The sequence below is a fragment of the Quercus suber genome, unplaced genomic scaffold (assembly GCF_002906115.3).
Source record: "Quercus suber isolate HL8 unplaced genomic scaffold, Cork oak 2.0 scaffold_215, whole genome shotgun sequence".
In the NCBI taxonomy this organism is placed as follows: Eukaryota; Viridiplantae; Streptophyta; class Magnoliopsida; order Fagales; family Fagaceae; genus Quercus; species Quercus suber.
Genome location: NW_027069673.1, coordinates 178,126 through 195,039, shown reverse-complemented (window position 1 = coordinate 195,039; position 16,914 = coordinate 178,126). Strand labels below are relative to the sequence as shown.

The window sequence follows — 16,914 nt, the reverse complement described above, 5'->3', positions numbered from 1 at the left end:
GGACTCCAGAGAGGTTGGATTCATGGGCCTTATTGACAAAGACTTTTTCGTAAGGGGAGAGTATTTGCATTAATTATTCTAAAAAATTTTCACTATTTTAGTACAAAAATTTACTTTTTGTATTTTAGACAATTATTTTTCAAAAGTTTGAGATCTTTGTCATCATGGTCTTTTACATTTCAAACTTTTCATTTTGCCCTTTATGTTTGATTTTGTTTTCATAGTGGCCATGTTATCCATTTTTGTTAGTAATATAGTGATACCTAGCATTATATGGGTGACTTGTAGACAATACTTATATTAGATTGACACTAAATGGCCAAATTACTTACAAAAATGGACTTATATGGATAATGTGTCTTAATAAACAACATTTATTTGGCATTTAACCTACTAGATTATTGACTGAAATGAACAATATAGGTGATATGAAATCATAAACAAATATGAAGGAGCAAAATAAAAATTTTAAAATGAAAACAATTTCAAAAACTAAGGTTATGTTTGGTAACAGTTTTTGTTTTCTATTTTCAAAAACTTGTTCTTGGGAATATAAAGAAAAAAAATATCTTGTATTTTTGAAATAAAAAACATGTTTGGTTAGCTGAAATTAAAAAGATAGTTTTTTGAAAAAAAAATATAGAAAATACTAAAATGTGTTTTTACTAGGATTTGAACTCTAATGCTAACTCATTAAATGAGACAAATTCATTAAATTAAATGCATGTTTTTAGGGGTGTTCACCAAACCGCAAAAACCGCACCAAAACCACCAGCAAAATGGCATAACCGCACCACATCATATGTAATAGTGCACCGCACTGCACCACACTGTATGGTGTAGTGCGGTTTGTGGTTTTATAATAAGAAAACCACACAAACCGCACCACACCCTCTCTATATATTAATATATTTAATTATTTTTAATATTAAATATATTATTAATAGTTTAATAATCCTAGTTTAAAAAAAAATAAAATAGTTTGATAACCCTAGCAAGTGTTGATTAGGAAAGCCAGCCCAAAATAAAGAAAAACTAGCTCAATAGTTTAAAACTTGGACCAAAACAAAGGGAAAAATTAGTTTTGGGCTGGGTAGAAAAAGCCTAAAATTTGAAAAATATATCAACTTCAAATCATTCAAATCATATCTTATACACCGCATCGCATATGTAACTGCAAAAATGAGGTACAGTACGATTATGGTTTTGGCTAAACTTTAAACCGCACCGCACTGCACCGCACAAGTAACCGCAAAAGTAAGGTGCGGTGCAGTTATGGTTTTAGTTAAACCACACCGCAAAGTGCGGTGCTAAAAATGGCCCAAAACTGCATCGCACCGCACCGCGAACACCCCTACATGTTTTTATTGACTTTTGAAAATCAGAAACTGAAAACAACATTTTGTATGTTTTCAGGTTTTCTTCACAAATTAAGTTTTGAGAACAGTTTTTGTTTTCTATCCATTTTTTGTTACCAAACAAGTTGTTTAGTCTCAAAAATAAAAAGTTATTTTTGAAAACAAAAAATAAGGAGAGAAAACAGTTAGCAAACATACCCTAAATGTGTACTTCTTTTGTAGAGAAAATAAATATGTATTTGAAATAAGTGAGGAACTACTATTTAATTAGGCAATATTTTTACAATATATTCATAACAAATTATAAATGACATTTTTGTTTATTAATAATAACTCGTCACTTAAAATTTGTTATAAAAATATTTGGCATAAATGCACTTTTAGTCCTTACATTTTGACTTTTTTACATTTTGATCCCTACATTTCTATTTTACCACTTTTAGTCCCTAAACCAATTAAAGCATGTTATTTTAGTCCTTTCCGTCAATCCACGAACGAAAATCACTGAGAGAGATTAAAATATTATTAAAAATTTACTGTATCAATTAACGCATGTTATTTTAGTCCTTTTCGTCAGTCCACGGACGGAAATCACTGAGAGAGATTAAAATATTATTAAAAATTCACTGTAACAAAAAAAAAAAATTAAAACAAGAACACACAAGAACATAAAACAAGAACAAAAACCCAGAAACCCAAATTTGGCTCAATGTAAAATGATTTCAAAGTGTAAAATATTTTCTAGTTAAGAAATGAAAATGATTTCAGGTGGGTGGGTCTGAATATTATAATAAGAAATCTGAATATATAAACCAAATCAACAAAAAAAACATAACAAAAAAAATTCAGTCTTCCTCAAAAATAAGCATTGATCGTGAGAGAGGGAGAGGGAGAGATAGATTGAGAGAAAGAGAGTTCCAGCCACACACCACCGATTTCTCTCTTTCTACTCGGCACGCTCTATCTCTCTAGGTAAGATCGTCCATTCTCTCTCTCCTAGGTATGATCAATTTTTCTTTCTCTCAGTTGAGTTCAACGATGGTCTGTTATTTTTTTTTTTATGGGCCTAGGCCGATTGGGTTTGGGTTTTAAATTACTACTTATGTGTTTGTGGAGGTTTTAGATTCAAATTTCTGGGAGATGGGTGTTTTGATTGGGGTTTGGGCGTGGGTTTGGCTATGGCAGTGTAGGCTTCTTCGCCATAGGTGGTATGTTTGCATTTTGCATTTTGCACCAAAACCTAGCACCTACCTTCACAACCCTCCAAAGAATCATTCCTAGAGGATTGAGGAGGTAAAAGACCACAGTTGGTGGGTGGGCCTGAAGGAGGCGAGAAGGGCAGGTCTGCAAGTCAGCATCCTTCTTCGCTCCACCGTTCCAGTCACCAGAGGTCCGATCCCATCGCTTGGGATCAGCGTCACCACGCATGGAGCTCCGTCACTGGGTTGGGGCATGTAGTTCACAGATCGATTAGTGTTGGTCACGATCTCTCTGACCTGGCTTTGTTTTTCCATTTGGGTGGTGGTTTGTTTTAAATTTCTGGGTTTGTTTTTTTAATGTGGGTTTGATGATTTTTCTGGGTTTATGGGTTTGATTTGTTGGAGGTTTCGGTGAAGGATGGTGTTTGGATATGGAAAATGTGAACATCGTCGATGGTGGCCGTGGCGTGCAGCAAGAGGAGAATTAGTTGCCCATGAGTGGGTATCTGGGTTTGTTTGAAACTTAAATGAGTGGGTATCTGGGTTTGTTTGAGACTTGTGTGACTGAGTTTGTTCAGATTTGGTTATCCTCACTCTTGTTTTGGGTTTATGAATTTTATTTGCTGGAGGTTTCGTTGTTGATTGAAAGATGAGAAAATCTGGGTTTGAGTTGTGATTTTGAATATCTGGGTTTTTGTTCTTGTTTTATGTTCTGGTGTGTTCTTGTTTTAAATTTTTTTTTTTATTGTTACAGTAAATTTTTAATAATATTTTAATCCCTCCGTTAGGCACCTTAGAGCATTCACATCTGCTCGGCTAAAGTCTTCTAAAATAGAACTACAATGCAAATTTTACACATTTTAAGCAAAAAAAATCCACATCAGTAGGTGTAAAACTGTGTAAAACCGTGTATATATTTCCATGAGGTACAATACCCGTGTATATTTACACGGGTACTGTAGCTCATGTAAATGATTTTTTTAATTTATTTTCTCTCTCCTCTCTCAAACTACCTCTCTTCTCCAACCATTACAACAACCCAGCGCACCAGATTAACTACCTAACCACCAAACACCGCAATCTAGCACAGAGTATTAACCAAAATCAACTGACAATTAACCCAGAATCAACCCGAAAATTAACTCAAAAATCAACTGAAAATTAACCCAAACACATCCATACAGACAAATCAACACAAAGATACACTTGCTAAAAAAAAAACACAAAGATACAAAAACAAACCCAAACGAACAAACAATAAAGAGAGATTGGTGCTTATCGGAACTGTGGATCAGAGCTGTGGGTCTCGCTTGATCGGAGCTCGTGAGTATGAGTCTTGCCTGATCGGAGCGGTGGATCGGAGCTAGTGGGAGCTGTGGATCAGAGCGTGGATCAGAGCGTGGTCGGAGCGATGGTTCGGAGCTGTGGATCGGAGCGTGTGAGAGCTTGGATCGGAGCGGTGGTTCGGAGCTGTGGCGTTTGGTGGTGTAGATCAGCTCGTAGATCGATGCTCGTAGATCAGATAGATCGATGCTCGAAGATCGATTTCAGCGTTTGGCGTTTGGTGGGTTTCAGCTGTTGAGATCGAAGATTTTTGGTGGGTTTTGGGGATGTGGATTATTGGATTTCAGGGGTCGTTTGGGGGAGAGGGTGGTGGTGGTGGGTTGTTTTGCTGGTGGTGGGTTGTGGGAGTGGGTGACAGTTGCGGTGGGTAGTGGCTTTGCAACTGAGATTTAATGGTGGATCGGATTTGGTGGGTCAGGATGAGTGTGTGGTTGAGATTTGGTGGTGGCTGAGATTTTGTGATGGTGGTGGAAGAGAAAGGTGGATGGGTTTTGTGATTTGGAAGAGGAAGGCCAGAGAGATGGGTGTAAAGAGAGAGAGCAAAAAATCAAAAAAATGGGTAGAAAGAGAGAGAGAGAGAGCGTATTAAAGAGAGGTAGTTAGAGAGAAATAATAAAAAAATGGAGTATAATGAATATTTTATTGAAATATCTTGTAAAATAAATGAACTGATGTGGATGTTTTGTAAAAGTGAATATGTAAAATAGAAGAGGAAGGCGGATGGGTTTTGTGATTTGGAAGAGGAAGGCCAGAGAAATGGGTGTAGAGAGAGAGAGCAAAAAATCAAAAAAATGGGTAGAAAGAGAGAGAAAGTGCGCATTAAAGAGAGGTAGTTAGAGAGAAATAATAAAAAAAAAATTGAGTATAATGAATATTTTAATGAAATATATTGTAAAATAGATGAACTTATGTGAGTGTTTTGTAAAAGTGAATGTGTAAAATAGAAAAAGTAGGTTTTTAGTGTAAAAATAGATGTGTAAAATATACGGATTGATGTGGATGTTCTTAGCGATTTTCATCCGTTGAGTGATGAAAAGAATTAAAATAATATGCGTTAATTAGTTTAGGAGCTAAAATTAGTAAGATAAAAATGTAAAATAAAAATATAAGAATCAAAATAGAAAAAAAATCAAAATATATGGGCTAAAAGTGCCGCCAAAATATTAAGTTATCATTTCTCTAATTAGCCCCTTGAAAAAAAATTGAGCCCATTATCTATCTGTCCCACACAGGCTCATCTCACGTGCCTCCCTCACTCTCCCACACAAACACAGCGCAGCGGCATCTCTGTCTCTCAAATCAAATCAAACAACTCTTTCAAGTGCTCACCGGTGGTGACAATTGGCCAAGCAAGGTTAGAGGGTAACACTCTCTCTCTCTCTCTCTCTCTCTCTCTCTCATTTGATTGATTCAAGTTATGGGTAGCAAGATTTAGTTCAGGACACAAGATTATGGGTCTAAATCAGAAAACTTTTATTGACATTTTTAATCTGAAACTCTAGGGGCAAAAGGGGGCATAGGAAATTTTGATTTTCTCCCTTGTATCTAAGAATGAAATTAATGATTTTTAAACCATGATTGTTTGTTCAAAAAATTTGGTCCTAATACATGATTGTCTTTTAAGGAAATGTGTTGTTATTATTATTATTATTATTTTGATAGGTAAGAAATGTGTGATTTGTCTCAAATTAAAAGAATATGAGCAAAACTTAGGTACAATTTGTCGATTTCTTAGGTGCTGTAGTTTAGGTTGTCTAATTAAATTCAAAAAACATGATTGCATTGACCAATGCAGCACAAACAATGTTGTTGATAAGAACAACTAAATTCAATATAGTCATGTGTTTGAATTTAACTGAGGAACCTAAGATTGATGTAATGTGCAAAAATTCATGCAGAATTTTTTTTTTTTTTTTTTTTTCCTATGATAGCTTCAGGTTCCTATGGCAACCTTAAGAAATCTGAAAATCAAGACTGGAACTTGTAAACGTATTGTTAAGGAGTTGCATTCGTATGAGAAAGAGGTTGAGAGAGAAGCTGCCAAAACAGCAGACATGAAAGAGAAAGGAGCCGACCCTTACGACCTTAAGCAACAGGTATGATACGGCAGACTAAAATCATACTTCAGAATGCATTGTTAAAAACCCTCAATTCCCTATTTGACTGAAGGAATGAGAATCTATTCATATTCGAAAGTATCGCCAACGACCTTTACATCAAATGGCATTTCATGGTGTTTCTAATAGAGATGTTCAAGTTCAAATCCCCCCTCCCATACATAAAATGGATTTAAAAAGATACCTGTAGTATCCTACTTAGACGCTCTGTGGCTGACCCTAACTAATACATTGAGCATCCATAGCCAATCCCAAAAAAAAAAATGGGACTAGTACTTATTGTTGTTGTTGAATCCTACTTAGAAGTTCTCATTTTGTCTTTGAACAGGAGAATGTGCTTGCTGAGTCAAGGATGATGATACCTGATTGTCGCAAGCGTCTAGAGGCCTCATTAGCTGACCTGAAGGGAACTTTGGTATTGTGTCATTATTTTCTCGAGTGCTTTCTGAATATCACCTTTTTATTGCTTCCATTCTAAGCATGCCACCTTTATTATATACCAGAATACATGGTAATTTTTTCATGCTTTCCCTTTCTTCGTGGCTTTCAGCAGTGGGAACATATAGGGTCAGTGCTCTAAATTTGTGATTTTAATGGATTATTTCTTTTAGGACTGGATAATTAGATTACTGACACGGCCCTACCCTTCTAACCATGGGTTCTGGCACACGTAATTTTTTCATGCTTCCCGTATGTTGTTTTGGGCAATAACTATGGACACAGGCAGGTTGAAGGTTAATTCAATGAGATCATCACAATTTGTACTTCAGTGCATTGATGGTTGGTTTGTAGAGGAGAATGTTATCAATTCATGTTCTCTATGGCTTATGCACTAAGTATTGCAATAGGACTGGACAAGTAGATTACTGACTGCGGTCCACCCTTTTAGTCTGGGGTTGCAAGTTGCAACACATTTAAATGGGCAGGACTCTGGGTCTAGTGATTCTTGGCAATCATCAAGCTATAGGCTTCATCTATGAGATTGTTGCTAATTATAGACTCTTTATAGCATTGACCTTTAAGACAAGAGGGCTAAGGCAAGAAGTATATGAAAAATTATGCTTTAAATGGATTGTGACCATGGGATTACTAACTCTGGTGACTGGTGACCCTCCTAATTTGTGGGTTGTGACACATTTTAATGGGCTGAGACTCTGAAGTGATCACTTTTGTTCAGAAATGTCTTGGCAGGTCAAAGGACATTACGAATTGATCATTCTCTCAATTTACATGCCTTTATACATACTGAAGTGCATCTTCTTGATTGGTATAAGCAATGTAGCATTTTAAATTAGGTTACAATTTTAGATTTTCTGACCAGGTTTGGTTTCTTTAAAAATCTATTATTGGAAGGTAAAGGTAACTCCCAAAAGTGGCCCTTTTTTCAAACTTAAGTGTGTGTCTGCCATAAGTGTATGTCTGCCAAAAAAGGTTTCTCTCCAAACTAATTTACAGAGAAACCCTTCAAACTCTGCAGATATCTTTTTATTGGATGATGTGAATTTTGAAAATCTAACCATTAGATTGCATGTTCTTATTATGTCCTCCATACTTACAAAATTTCAAAAAAATCAAAGATCAATAGTGATGTCATCAATCAAATGTTTAAATTTGAAGTTTTTGTGATCTAAAATTATGCATAAAAAATAATACATAACATCTAATATGAACCTTTACCAAAAAAAAAATATATATATATTTGATATGAACGAAATTTGACATATGTGTTAAGAACATAAAGAACACGAAATCCAATAGTTAGATTTTCAAAATTCGCATTCAATATAAGAGAAGTTTGAAGGGAAACCTTTTCCTAATTTTAAGCGGGCTTTGCATTGGATAACAAGGAAATTTCTTGTTTAAGTAGTTTCATCTCCAGAATATGGAGCCTACCGGTGAGCACCTCTTGGTGTTTCTAAGTGTTTCTAAGGGAGACATTTAGGATTCAAATCCCCCTTCCCCACCTATTGAATTATCCAAAAAAACAAATCTCCAGAATATGGAGCAATGAATAAGATTATTTGTTTAATACATGAAAGTTAGGTTTATTTGCTTCCCACTTTTGCTTCTGACTCTTCCCTTTATGAGAGAGATGGGGAAGGATGCTGTTATACTCCATAACATTGAATTGAAGTAGCCATTATTATTTATTTGCCAACTGAATTGCAAACTTTACAAGTGCTTTAGAGAACCAAAAGTAACAAGTTACTGTCATGTCTAAGTACTTCTTCCTTTGCTGGTGTTTGGTATATATGCTATGATGAAGTTAGCCGCTAGCATGAATGTCTTTCCCCATTTATGGGGACTCATCATGCATGTAAATGAAGGAATAGAGTGAACTGAGTTTCATGAAATGCATTCTGCTTCATTTTCAGGCTGAGCTGGAGGAGTCAAACCAAAAGGAAGGCACGGAGATTGAGGAAGCAAAAAGCACTATAGTGGAGGTTGAACAGTTGTTTCAAACAACTGAGGCTTAATGTTGTGTTAATGGAGGGAGTTTGACTTTATATATAAGTTGTCCTCCCATTTACAGCCAGTTTGCATGGAGTGCATCTTGATGAGATTTGGAACCTTGCTTTTTTTGTGAGCCTTATTAGTCTCTTGTCTGTTGTTGGTGTCTAAAAAAATTAAAAGATATTTTATGAATAGAATTTTCTCTCGCCAGATTTGTTTCTATTTGGCATGTTTACTTATTTTGTTTATACTATAAATCAAATGTGTTCCATTTTATGGGACCCGAGTGAGGGACAAGAAAACAATGGAAACTAACTTGGTTTACAAGAACAACCGCAGCGACTACCTAAAGTTTTTGTGTCATGTGATTTTAATTTTGAGTAGAGAGTGATTTTGAAAAAGAAAGAAAAACTGTTGGATTAGACCTGGTCTTTGAGAATACTTTCAAAATGATACCATTGATTCGCTTGGGATTAAAATTCCTAATTCTTGTGCATTGTATGACTTATGAAACCCTTCTTTCCCAATTTAGTAATTGAACAAACCTTGGAATTCATCAAGTTCAATCAGTATTTCACGAATGTTCAAATATTATTCCCCTGTACAATATATCTGTCCTTTTAGTAATCATCTTTGGCTGAAGAACCGGCAGCAATAAACATTCTTCTACTTTGAACAACTGAAAAGCAGCACAACACAATGCATTAAGCCCCTTACTTTAGTTCAGATGGGAAGCCCTTACGTCAACACATCCAAGTCATACTCCATAGGAAATCAGGACAAACCATATTTTAGCTAACAAGATTTCAGTCCAAAATGCTTTTCAATTAATTCTGCTCGTATTGCAATAGGGTGGACAAAACATATTCAATTTTTTTGGAAAGAACTGTAGCAAACAGGATATAAGAGAGGTTATCAATATGGATTACCCTACTCCCAGCAAGTCAACTAGTTACATGTGTCCCAATTAGTTAAACCCTATGACAATCTGTTAATTCAGCCTTTAATAACTTTAAAAGTACTGGAAATACCCTCTGTGGAAATATGAACAGCAACTAAGTTCACAACTTCTAGTGGATTTTGGAAAGAAAATACCACCCCCAGAAACCAAAAAAAAAATGTACAAAAGCTCCAAGTGATGCATGGGCAGATTGCTCTCTTGCATGCTGTAAATACTATGCTTGAGTCAAACAATTTTTGGAAGTCAGTATCTAATTAGGGAATCCTGTACAATGCCAAATATCACAGCAATCATAGAAAAAGTATTGTGTGTTTGTGGAAATTAATCATCACAATTTTCTACATACATCACAAAGAATGGTGAGACCCTCTCTTGATCTTCCTACGGAAGGGCCTGCATGCCTCAATGCTGAGATCAACAGCTGCTGCAAGTGCCATGAAAATGGCAGCATCCTCCACACATGTTACATGTCGCATGGCCAGTTGTACCAATGGCTTGCTACTCTTCCCTTCCCCTTGCACTCTACAGCTCATGACAAAACCTCCAACAGCTAGAGCCAATGCTGCAAAGTCTCCACTGCTTTGCGGGCTTGGTATTGGACTTGCTGCTGCTGCTCGCATTTGTCTGTCAGTGTCTATGAAAAACTCCCCACCCTTTTCAGCATTGATAAAAATCTCAGACACAAGAAGCTCCCCTCCCTCTTGGCCATCAGAAAGAAGGCGAAATCGACAGCAGACAGAATCTCTGATGCCACGTTCACGCCATGCCTCAAGCTTTCCCCATGGCTGCCAACTCTCAGGCCTGCAAATATCAGGGCGAACAATTAACCAAGCTCCAGGGTTGGACCTGGCCACCCAATCACAACCTGTTGCTGGCACAAATGGAGTTGTAATAAAGGCGGCAGCAACAGCCGAGCCAGAGAGATCATGTATCTTCACCTTCCACCCCTTCCTTTCTCTTCTCTCCATCTCTAGGTCAGAACCATCAGCAGAAACTGACCAGTAAGTGCTCAATGGATCCACCTGGGGTACCCTGTCAATTCATTATCATTAATCACTATCAAAAAATTAATGCAAAACAAAAGTTCATCCTACTCAATTACATGACTAACAGAGAAACGGAAACAAGAAAATAGTATAAAAATCCTTTTCACGCACAATATTTGTCACAAAAAGCAAGAGACCCATGGTTACATTTCCTATTGTTCATTGGTGGTCAAATAGAGCATCAACAAAGATCACTTCCCTTGCCAATTCTATTATAAGGAAGAAAAGTTTTGCACTTCTTTCACTCAAAAGGTGCATGTCACCCAAAGTTCCATCTACCTTAAAGGAGTAGCTCCTGAAACAGATGTAGCCAAAACTACATTCATAAAGCTTACCCATCCTACAAGAATTTAAAGCTAGCAAGACCTTTTGAAAACTTAATAAGAATATTAAATTTTTCTCATGATATCTATATTAGATACTCTCCACACTATAAATAAAACATTTGAAATGACACAATTATTAATGAAAATTAAAAAAATATAATAATCTTCTTAAAATGTCCTTTACTCTTTATTAGAAATGGCATGACTTTTAATAATAATCTTGTTTGTATTTTTTTTAAAAGGATAATATAGAAAATGAAATTTTCACTTTTGGAAAGTTTCATATATTTGGGATGACAACGGACAACCCCAAAATTTTTTTAAAAAAAAGCTATCATATATTTTGGCATGGAAGGTAATCCTCTTATCAAGTTTGAAGGTTTTATACAACTGATCAAAGTAGAAGAGATCATGTAAATCATATCACCTTTCTCGACTAAACTTGCAACTGAAGATAGGCTGCTTAAGGGAACCTTGAAGTTGAACTATTTGAGGACTCAATCTGGTCAAATCTTCAAACTTGAAAACGTATCTTGGATCAGGGTCCAGTTTCACTCTCAAATGAAGCTCAGCTCCTGGTCTTCCACTTTCCTGCTTGCTTTTGCCAATACCAATCCAACCGTTAAAAAGAATCACAGGCCTCCCTTCACCCCATTCAGGACCTACCTCCAGTTTAAACGTCCCAACCTGCTGCCTCTTGATGCCTACACCACAATGGGACCCCTTCCTTCCTGAAAAAACAGCAATCTCCAAACATGAATGACTGTTATAAAAACAGCCAGGTGCCAGCAATGCCTTCAGATCAGATTCTTCAAGATAAAAGCTCGAGGCAATGCTGTGATAATCATGTGTAACTTCAGGAGAGGTTATTAAGGGTATTGATGTGGTCTGCACAGGAAAACCTCGAAGACGAATTTCACATGAACATGGCGAAGAGATTGCATGAATTCCAGAATTCACCGAGTTCAAAGCTGCTCCAGGTATCCTCAGCCACAGTGAGCCTATAGACAACCTAATAAAAGCCTGAGGATCCATTATGGTCACAAATCTTTTGCCATTGTAGATCTATTCTTAAATAGTTCAAGAACCCTGTGGCATCAGGAGACAAGTGACAATTAGGTAGCAAACAAAAAATTCCATCTATGTTATCAAGTGTTCCCATTTAATGTTCTTATTCTTGAGGTGATAATTTTAACAATTTGCAGCAAGTAAGAAATACCCTTTATTAAAAATGAAAGTCTAAAACAGAGAGGTGAAGAGGAGCCATCAGAATTGTAGTTCAAAAAAGTAAAATGATGATAAGCTGATGTAGGATAAAAAAAAGTCTTATTGCCAAACTATCAACATGTGGTCAGTTTGTTGAAAAATAGGTTACACTTTGACCAAAAGAAGAAACAGGTTACATCATTTGTGTGGAAATATACTCATACATAAATTATTTATGTATCTAAGGGCCCATGCATTGATATGAGTTTTGTCAAACATTTGGAATTTCTTGACCATTTGCACCAAACAAGCAGCCTATCAACTCATGCTAAATACTACTAATTTCGACAACCGAACAACAAATTACAAGGAGTAGCATCATCAATACAGGAAAACAAGAATTTGTTGTATGGGCCTCTGTCTGAACCTCTCAATCCAATTCATTACTGGATTAATAAATGGAAATAAAGAATCAACCAGAACCGATTAGAAAGAACACACTAACAGATTTTTAACATGCAACCAATTTTGTTAAATCAAAAGGTGACTTCTGCTTTGGCTTCTGCAAACATATGTATGAAAGAAATTAAATGTGAACAAGATCTTGCTTTCTTGTCTGACATTCCTTTTGTTTATTGGCAACATTTAGATAGAAGAAAAGAATATGCTTAATAATTCCTTAAGAAAGAAAGATATTTTATCGAAATTAGGCACATCAGCTAGTTTCTCAAAAAAGGGAAGCTGTGTTAGAGGCTAAAAATATTGATATCTAAGCAAGCTTAGAATCAAATCAGTTTTCATCTTAGGTAAAACATTTCTTTTGAATTTTTTTGGAAGGTTTCCCCTCTTTGTCAAGATTTTCCATGCCATAAGTGGTTCCAATATATGTCTTTTTGTTGCAGGCATCTCATAATTTTCCTTGTGGGTATTATTTATTAAAATATAGTAGTATTGCATTAGGTACTTCCTCTGCTTGCTTTTACACCAATATCACAAAGCAGGATTATGCTTATAGTTGTTTCATTAACATTGCTTTATTTTTCAGACTTTAACTGGACCTTATATCCTATTTTGGAAGAATTGATCTTTTGCTCTTTCAAGTCTGATAACATGAGAAACTCAAATAAGCAAATGATCTAAATATGATCAGTTAAGTTGAGCTTTTAGCATAATCCATCCAAGTCCCATACCAATAATCTCAGGACTTTCCTTTTCCTGCATTTTCTTTTCAAATAAACAGAAACTACGATTCTGAGAAATCAATTTGCACTTCAAATTATTTACAAAAGAATGACAAAATACTAATAAAATTCAACAAAATTTGGAGTGGTAAGTGCGTAAGCAACCAAAACATGCCAACAAAACTCATGCACCCAAAAGATAATTGATATAAAAGGAAGTACTATAACTATAAGCAAAAATTTTGATTCAAACCAAGGTGTTATCTGTTAGCCCACATTGAAAAAATAATAATAATAAATACTTCAAGTTTAACTAAGAAATGGGCAACCCACAAATGAAATCCCAACCAAAAGTAGCTCACTACTTAAGCACAAACAAAAACCAAGAACAAACAGATAGCAACCAAAGTCAAAACCACATAACAAGCAGTTTGAAAAGAAAGAAAAGCAAAACTAGAAGATGATATGAAACTAAAACAAAACAAGAATAAATAATTAAAATAAATAAATAAAAGACCCTTCAACTTACCTTCCTTCATAACAACATTTGAGAATTGGGGGCATGAGATCCTTGACTCTCTTTCTCTGTATCTAGCTCTAAACAAAGTGTTGGGTTTGGCTCTCTAAAGTCTACAGTAAATAAAAAAATAATGTGGGAATTTCAATAATAGTAATGATTGCAGGAGGGATTAGTTGAACAAACAGATACAGTTCCCAAAATGAACTTTGTATTCCATCCATAACTATTACTATAACTATTAAAGTTTTGGTAATTGAAATTAAACAATATGACTCCTACTTACTTACAATGGGGATTATAATAATATCCTGTAGCCTGTGCACGAATCACAAGGACAACCCCACCCAAATCATTCTCTCTCTCTCTCTCTCTCTCTCTATGGACTTTGGCTTCAACTTCAACCAGCTCAAGAAGGCTTAAAATCCTAATTTTCAAGACATTATAGGCAAACCTCTAGTATCTGCTCGATGATAATTGTCTTTTACCATCAGGCTAAGTCTCCAATGTAAGTGAGATTTGATTTGATCCCAATACTTTAAATTAGAGCCAGCGTAAATCTTGCATCACACAAGCACAGTACATCTCCCCATTCCCTTAAACTAGTTATACCCACTTCCAAAATCCTAACCAAAAACAACCCATAACAGTCCAAAACAAACAATCAGCTCCCCTCTCTCACCTTTTCCTATATGGTTCCAAAACAACACAAGCAATCACCCACCCACTCTCTACTCTCATCACAACAACCATGAACTTTTGATTTTCAGCTTCCATACAATCCAAAGTAAAACACTATTCATTCAAAGCATTTAACAAGCCCGGCTAAAGTGACCATAATTCAGATTCCTTAACTAACACATGGGATTTTCTCAAAAACTCCCATGTCTAAAAAAAAAAAACATAAGTACTTCATTTTTCAGCTCTAGAGTTTACACTCTTTACCACTCACGTTTAGTTCAGTTTCAATCAAAACCAAAGAGACTCACCTGTGTTTGGTCCCAAAGAAGCGGCGGGTCGGGTCGGGTCGGGTCGGGTCGGGTCCTTGAGGAAACGAAAGGCTAAAGGTCAAGAACGTGGCGTTGAGGTTTAAGGAGAAGTGGGTAAGTCAGAGCCAGAGCCAGAGTCATGAATGTGTCTGAGAGGAACTGAATGAACAAGGAAGAAACAGAGAAGAAAATATAAAATGCAATAAGTAAAATATTTCACAACTGTAATGCACTCACATAATAATAATAATAATAATAATAATAATAATATTAGACACCTCTATTAAAAGTACAGCTCAAAATAAGAAGAAGGAATGGGTTTTAGTCCTTGTTTTTTGAAGACTGGACCGGTCAAATAACTCAAAAATTTTCTAGTCTTTTGTTATTATCAATTCAATTGAAAAATTTTACGGTTGAATTGTGGATTTTTACCAGACCATATTAGCTTCCAGTTTCCAATGGAACAGACTAATCCAACCTAGTTTTTAAAATCATGATTTTAACTGGCTCTACTCCTAAATTTTTTGTATTTATATACCAAGTAATTATTATAGCGCAAACAGACAAGAAAAAAAACATTAAAAAAAAAAAAGACACTAACTACTTAATTAACCTATTCTTTTTTAGTATAGAGTAAAAATTATGAATTTTTTTTTTGTTTTATCTTTTCACAAATATATACTAATAATTAACAACTAAGTTTTTAGTTGAAATTATATTATTTAAGTTAATTAGATAAAAATGATTTTCGTTTATGAACTTATAAAAACTATATTCAACAACCTTGTATTGTTAATAATTATATATAATTTTACTACAAAACATATCATTTATATTATGAATAAACTACAAATAATAATTTGAAACCTTATGAATTTATTTATAAACTTACACAATCAAATTTTAAGTCTATATAAGTATATTTATACATATAAACATTTAATATTATACTTATATATACTTTAATGGAGTCTCATACTCACAAGTTTGTTCATGAGTATATTATCACATCTAATAGTCAAATCTAAACTTAGACTTGAACTTGACTCATTTACTAAATGAACAAAAATAAATAAGTTTTTTCCTAATCAAACACTAAGTATTCCTTCTAAAAAATTTTAAAAAAAAAGGCCCCTAAATGTTCATAAACAAATCAATTTATTTATAGCCTTATTAAGATAGGCCCTCTAAGTTTGTTAATTTATGTGAATTTTTGTTGTATTCCTATTTTTATTGGTTTCATATAGATAATTTTTATTAAAAAAAATCCCTAAGTTTGATATAAAATTCCATATGTTACTCATTCTTTTTCTGCTTATTTAAAATACCTAATCAATACTAAAAATATATTTAAACTACAAAAATAGAACAACTGGGGATCCCCGTTAGAGATTAAACAAAAAAGAATCTTGTTGTTTTTGTTGAAAAAAAAAAAAAAGAATCTTCTTAATAATTTGGGTTACAAGGACAAAAAAATTTTGTCTTTTAGAGGCAGCCCAACGTGCGACGAGAAAGACCCGCTTTATTTTGTCTATGAATTTTTATTATATTATTATTATTTGTCTATGAAAATATGACTTTACTTTTTAAAAGGAAAAAGAAAAGATCTGAGTCAGTCAACAAAGGACTCCAACAATGTACCAAAGATAAAAAGAATAAATATATTGCCACACATTTTCACGCAACGAATATTACAACTTATTATGTGATAAGTTATAGTTAGTAAAGAAATGATAGTAACTTTATGTGAAGATATTATTTCACTAACTACAACTCACCACATGGGAGAGTTGTGACATTTGTTGTACCAAAATGTGTGGTACTAAACTTATTCATGATAGAAAGACCTTTGGATTGAGTTAAGGGCCACTAAACTTTGGAGTGCTCCTAACGAATTCCATATTTCAAGTTTCTACCAGAAAATTTTAATTTAAAAAACTTCTAGATTATAAAAAAAAAAGGGGGGAAAATTATATTTTAAACTCCATAATATTAGATGTAATTTAATTTTAAAAATAATGGATTACACTTTCCAATCATTCTCTTTTAATGGGGATTGATAAGGAAGAAAAATTGTTTTACAAAAAATTATTTACTAACTCAAATGATTGAATTAAATTTTTTTCAAGTGAATCAAATGGATTTCATATGTCTCAATCAAAATGACTTGTTAGGAAGGAGAGGCTGGAAAATAATATTTAAACTAATGCAAATAT

At 34.5% G+C, this 16,914-nt stretch overlaps 2 protein-coding genes across 6 annotated transcripts; one reads left to right on the top strand and one right to left on the bottom strand.

Moving 5' to 3' along the window:
- Nucleotides 1-5,088: 5,088 nt before the first annotated feature.
- Nucleotides 5,089-8,707, top strand: LOC112015921 (tubulin-folding cofactor A). Of its 4 annotated transcripts, none has more exons than XM_024048390.2 (4): nucleotides 5,089-5,255; nucleotides 5,839-5,997; nucleotides 6,347-6,433; nucleotides 8,394-8,707. In XM_024048390.2, the coding sequence occupies exons 2-4, from the start codon at nucleotides 5,845-5,847 to the stop codon at nucleotides 8,493-8,495; spliced, it is 342 nt and encodes a 113-aa protein (XP_023904158.1). In that variant the 5' UTR covers nucleotides 5,089-5,255; nucleotides 5,839-5,844; the 3' UTR covers nucleotides 8,496-8,707. The 4 variants fall into 4 exon arrangements, with proteins under 4 accessions (XP_023904158.1, XP_023904157.1, XP_023904155.1 ...); XM_024048389.2 differs by having other exon boundaries at nucleotides 5,089-5,263; XM_024048387.2 differs by having other exon boundaries at nucleotides 5,091-5,255; nucleotides 5,833-5,997.
- Nucleotides 8,708-9,591: 884 nt separating this feature from the next.
- LOC112015909 (uncharacterized) lies at nucleotides 9,592-14,897 on the bottom strand. 2 transcript variants are annotated; one of them, XM_024048370.2, is made up of 4 exons: nucleotides 14,699-14,897; nucleotides 13,722-13,822; nucleotides 11,233-11,894; nucleotides 9,592-10,465 (listed from the first exon to the last, which is right to left on the bottom strand). In XM_024048370.2, exons 3-4 carry the CDS (start codon nucleotides 11,838-11,840, stop codon nucleotides 9,781-9,783), a joined length of 1,293 nt encoding a protein of 430 aa, XP_023904138.1. In that variant the 5' UTR covers nucleotides 11,841-11,894; nucleotides 13,722-13,822; nucleotides 14,699-14,897; the 3' UTR covers nucleotides 9,592-9,780. The 2 variants fall into 2 exon arrangements, with proteins under 2 accessions (XP_023904138.1, XP_023904139.1); XM_024048371.2 differs by lacking the exon at nucleotides 13,722-13,822.
- Between the last annotated feature and the right edge of the window lie 2,017 nt (nucleotides 14,898-16,914).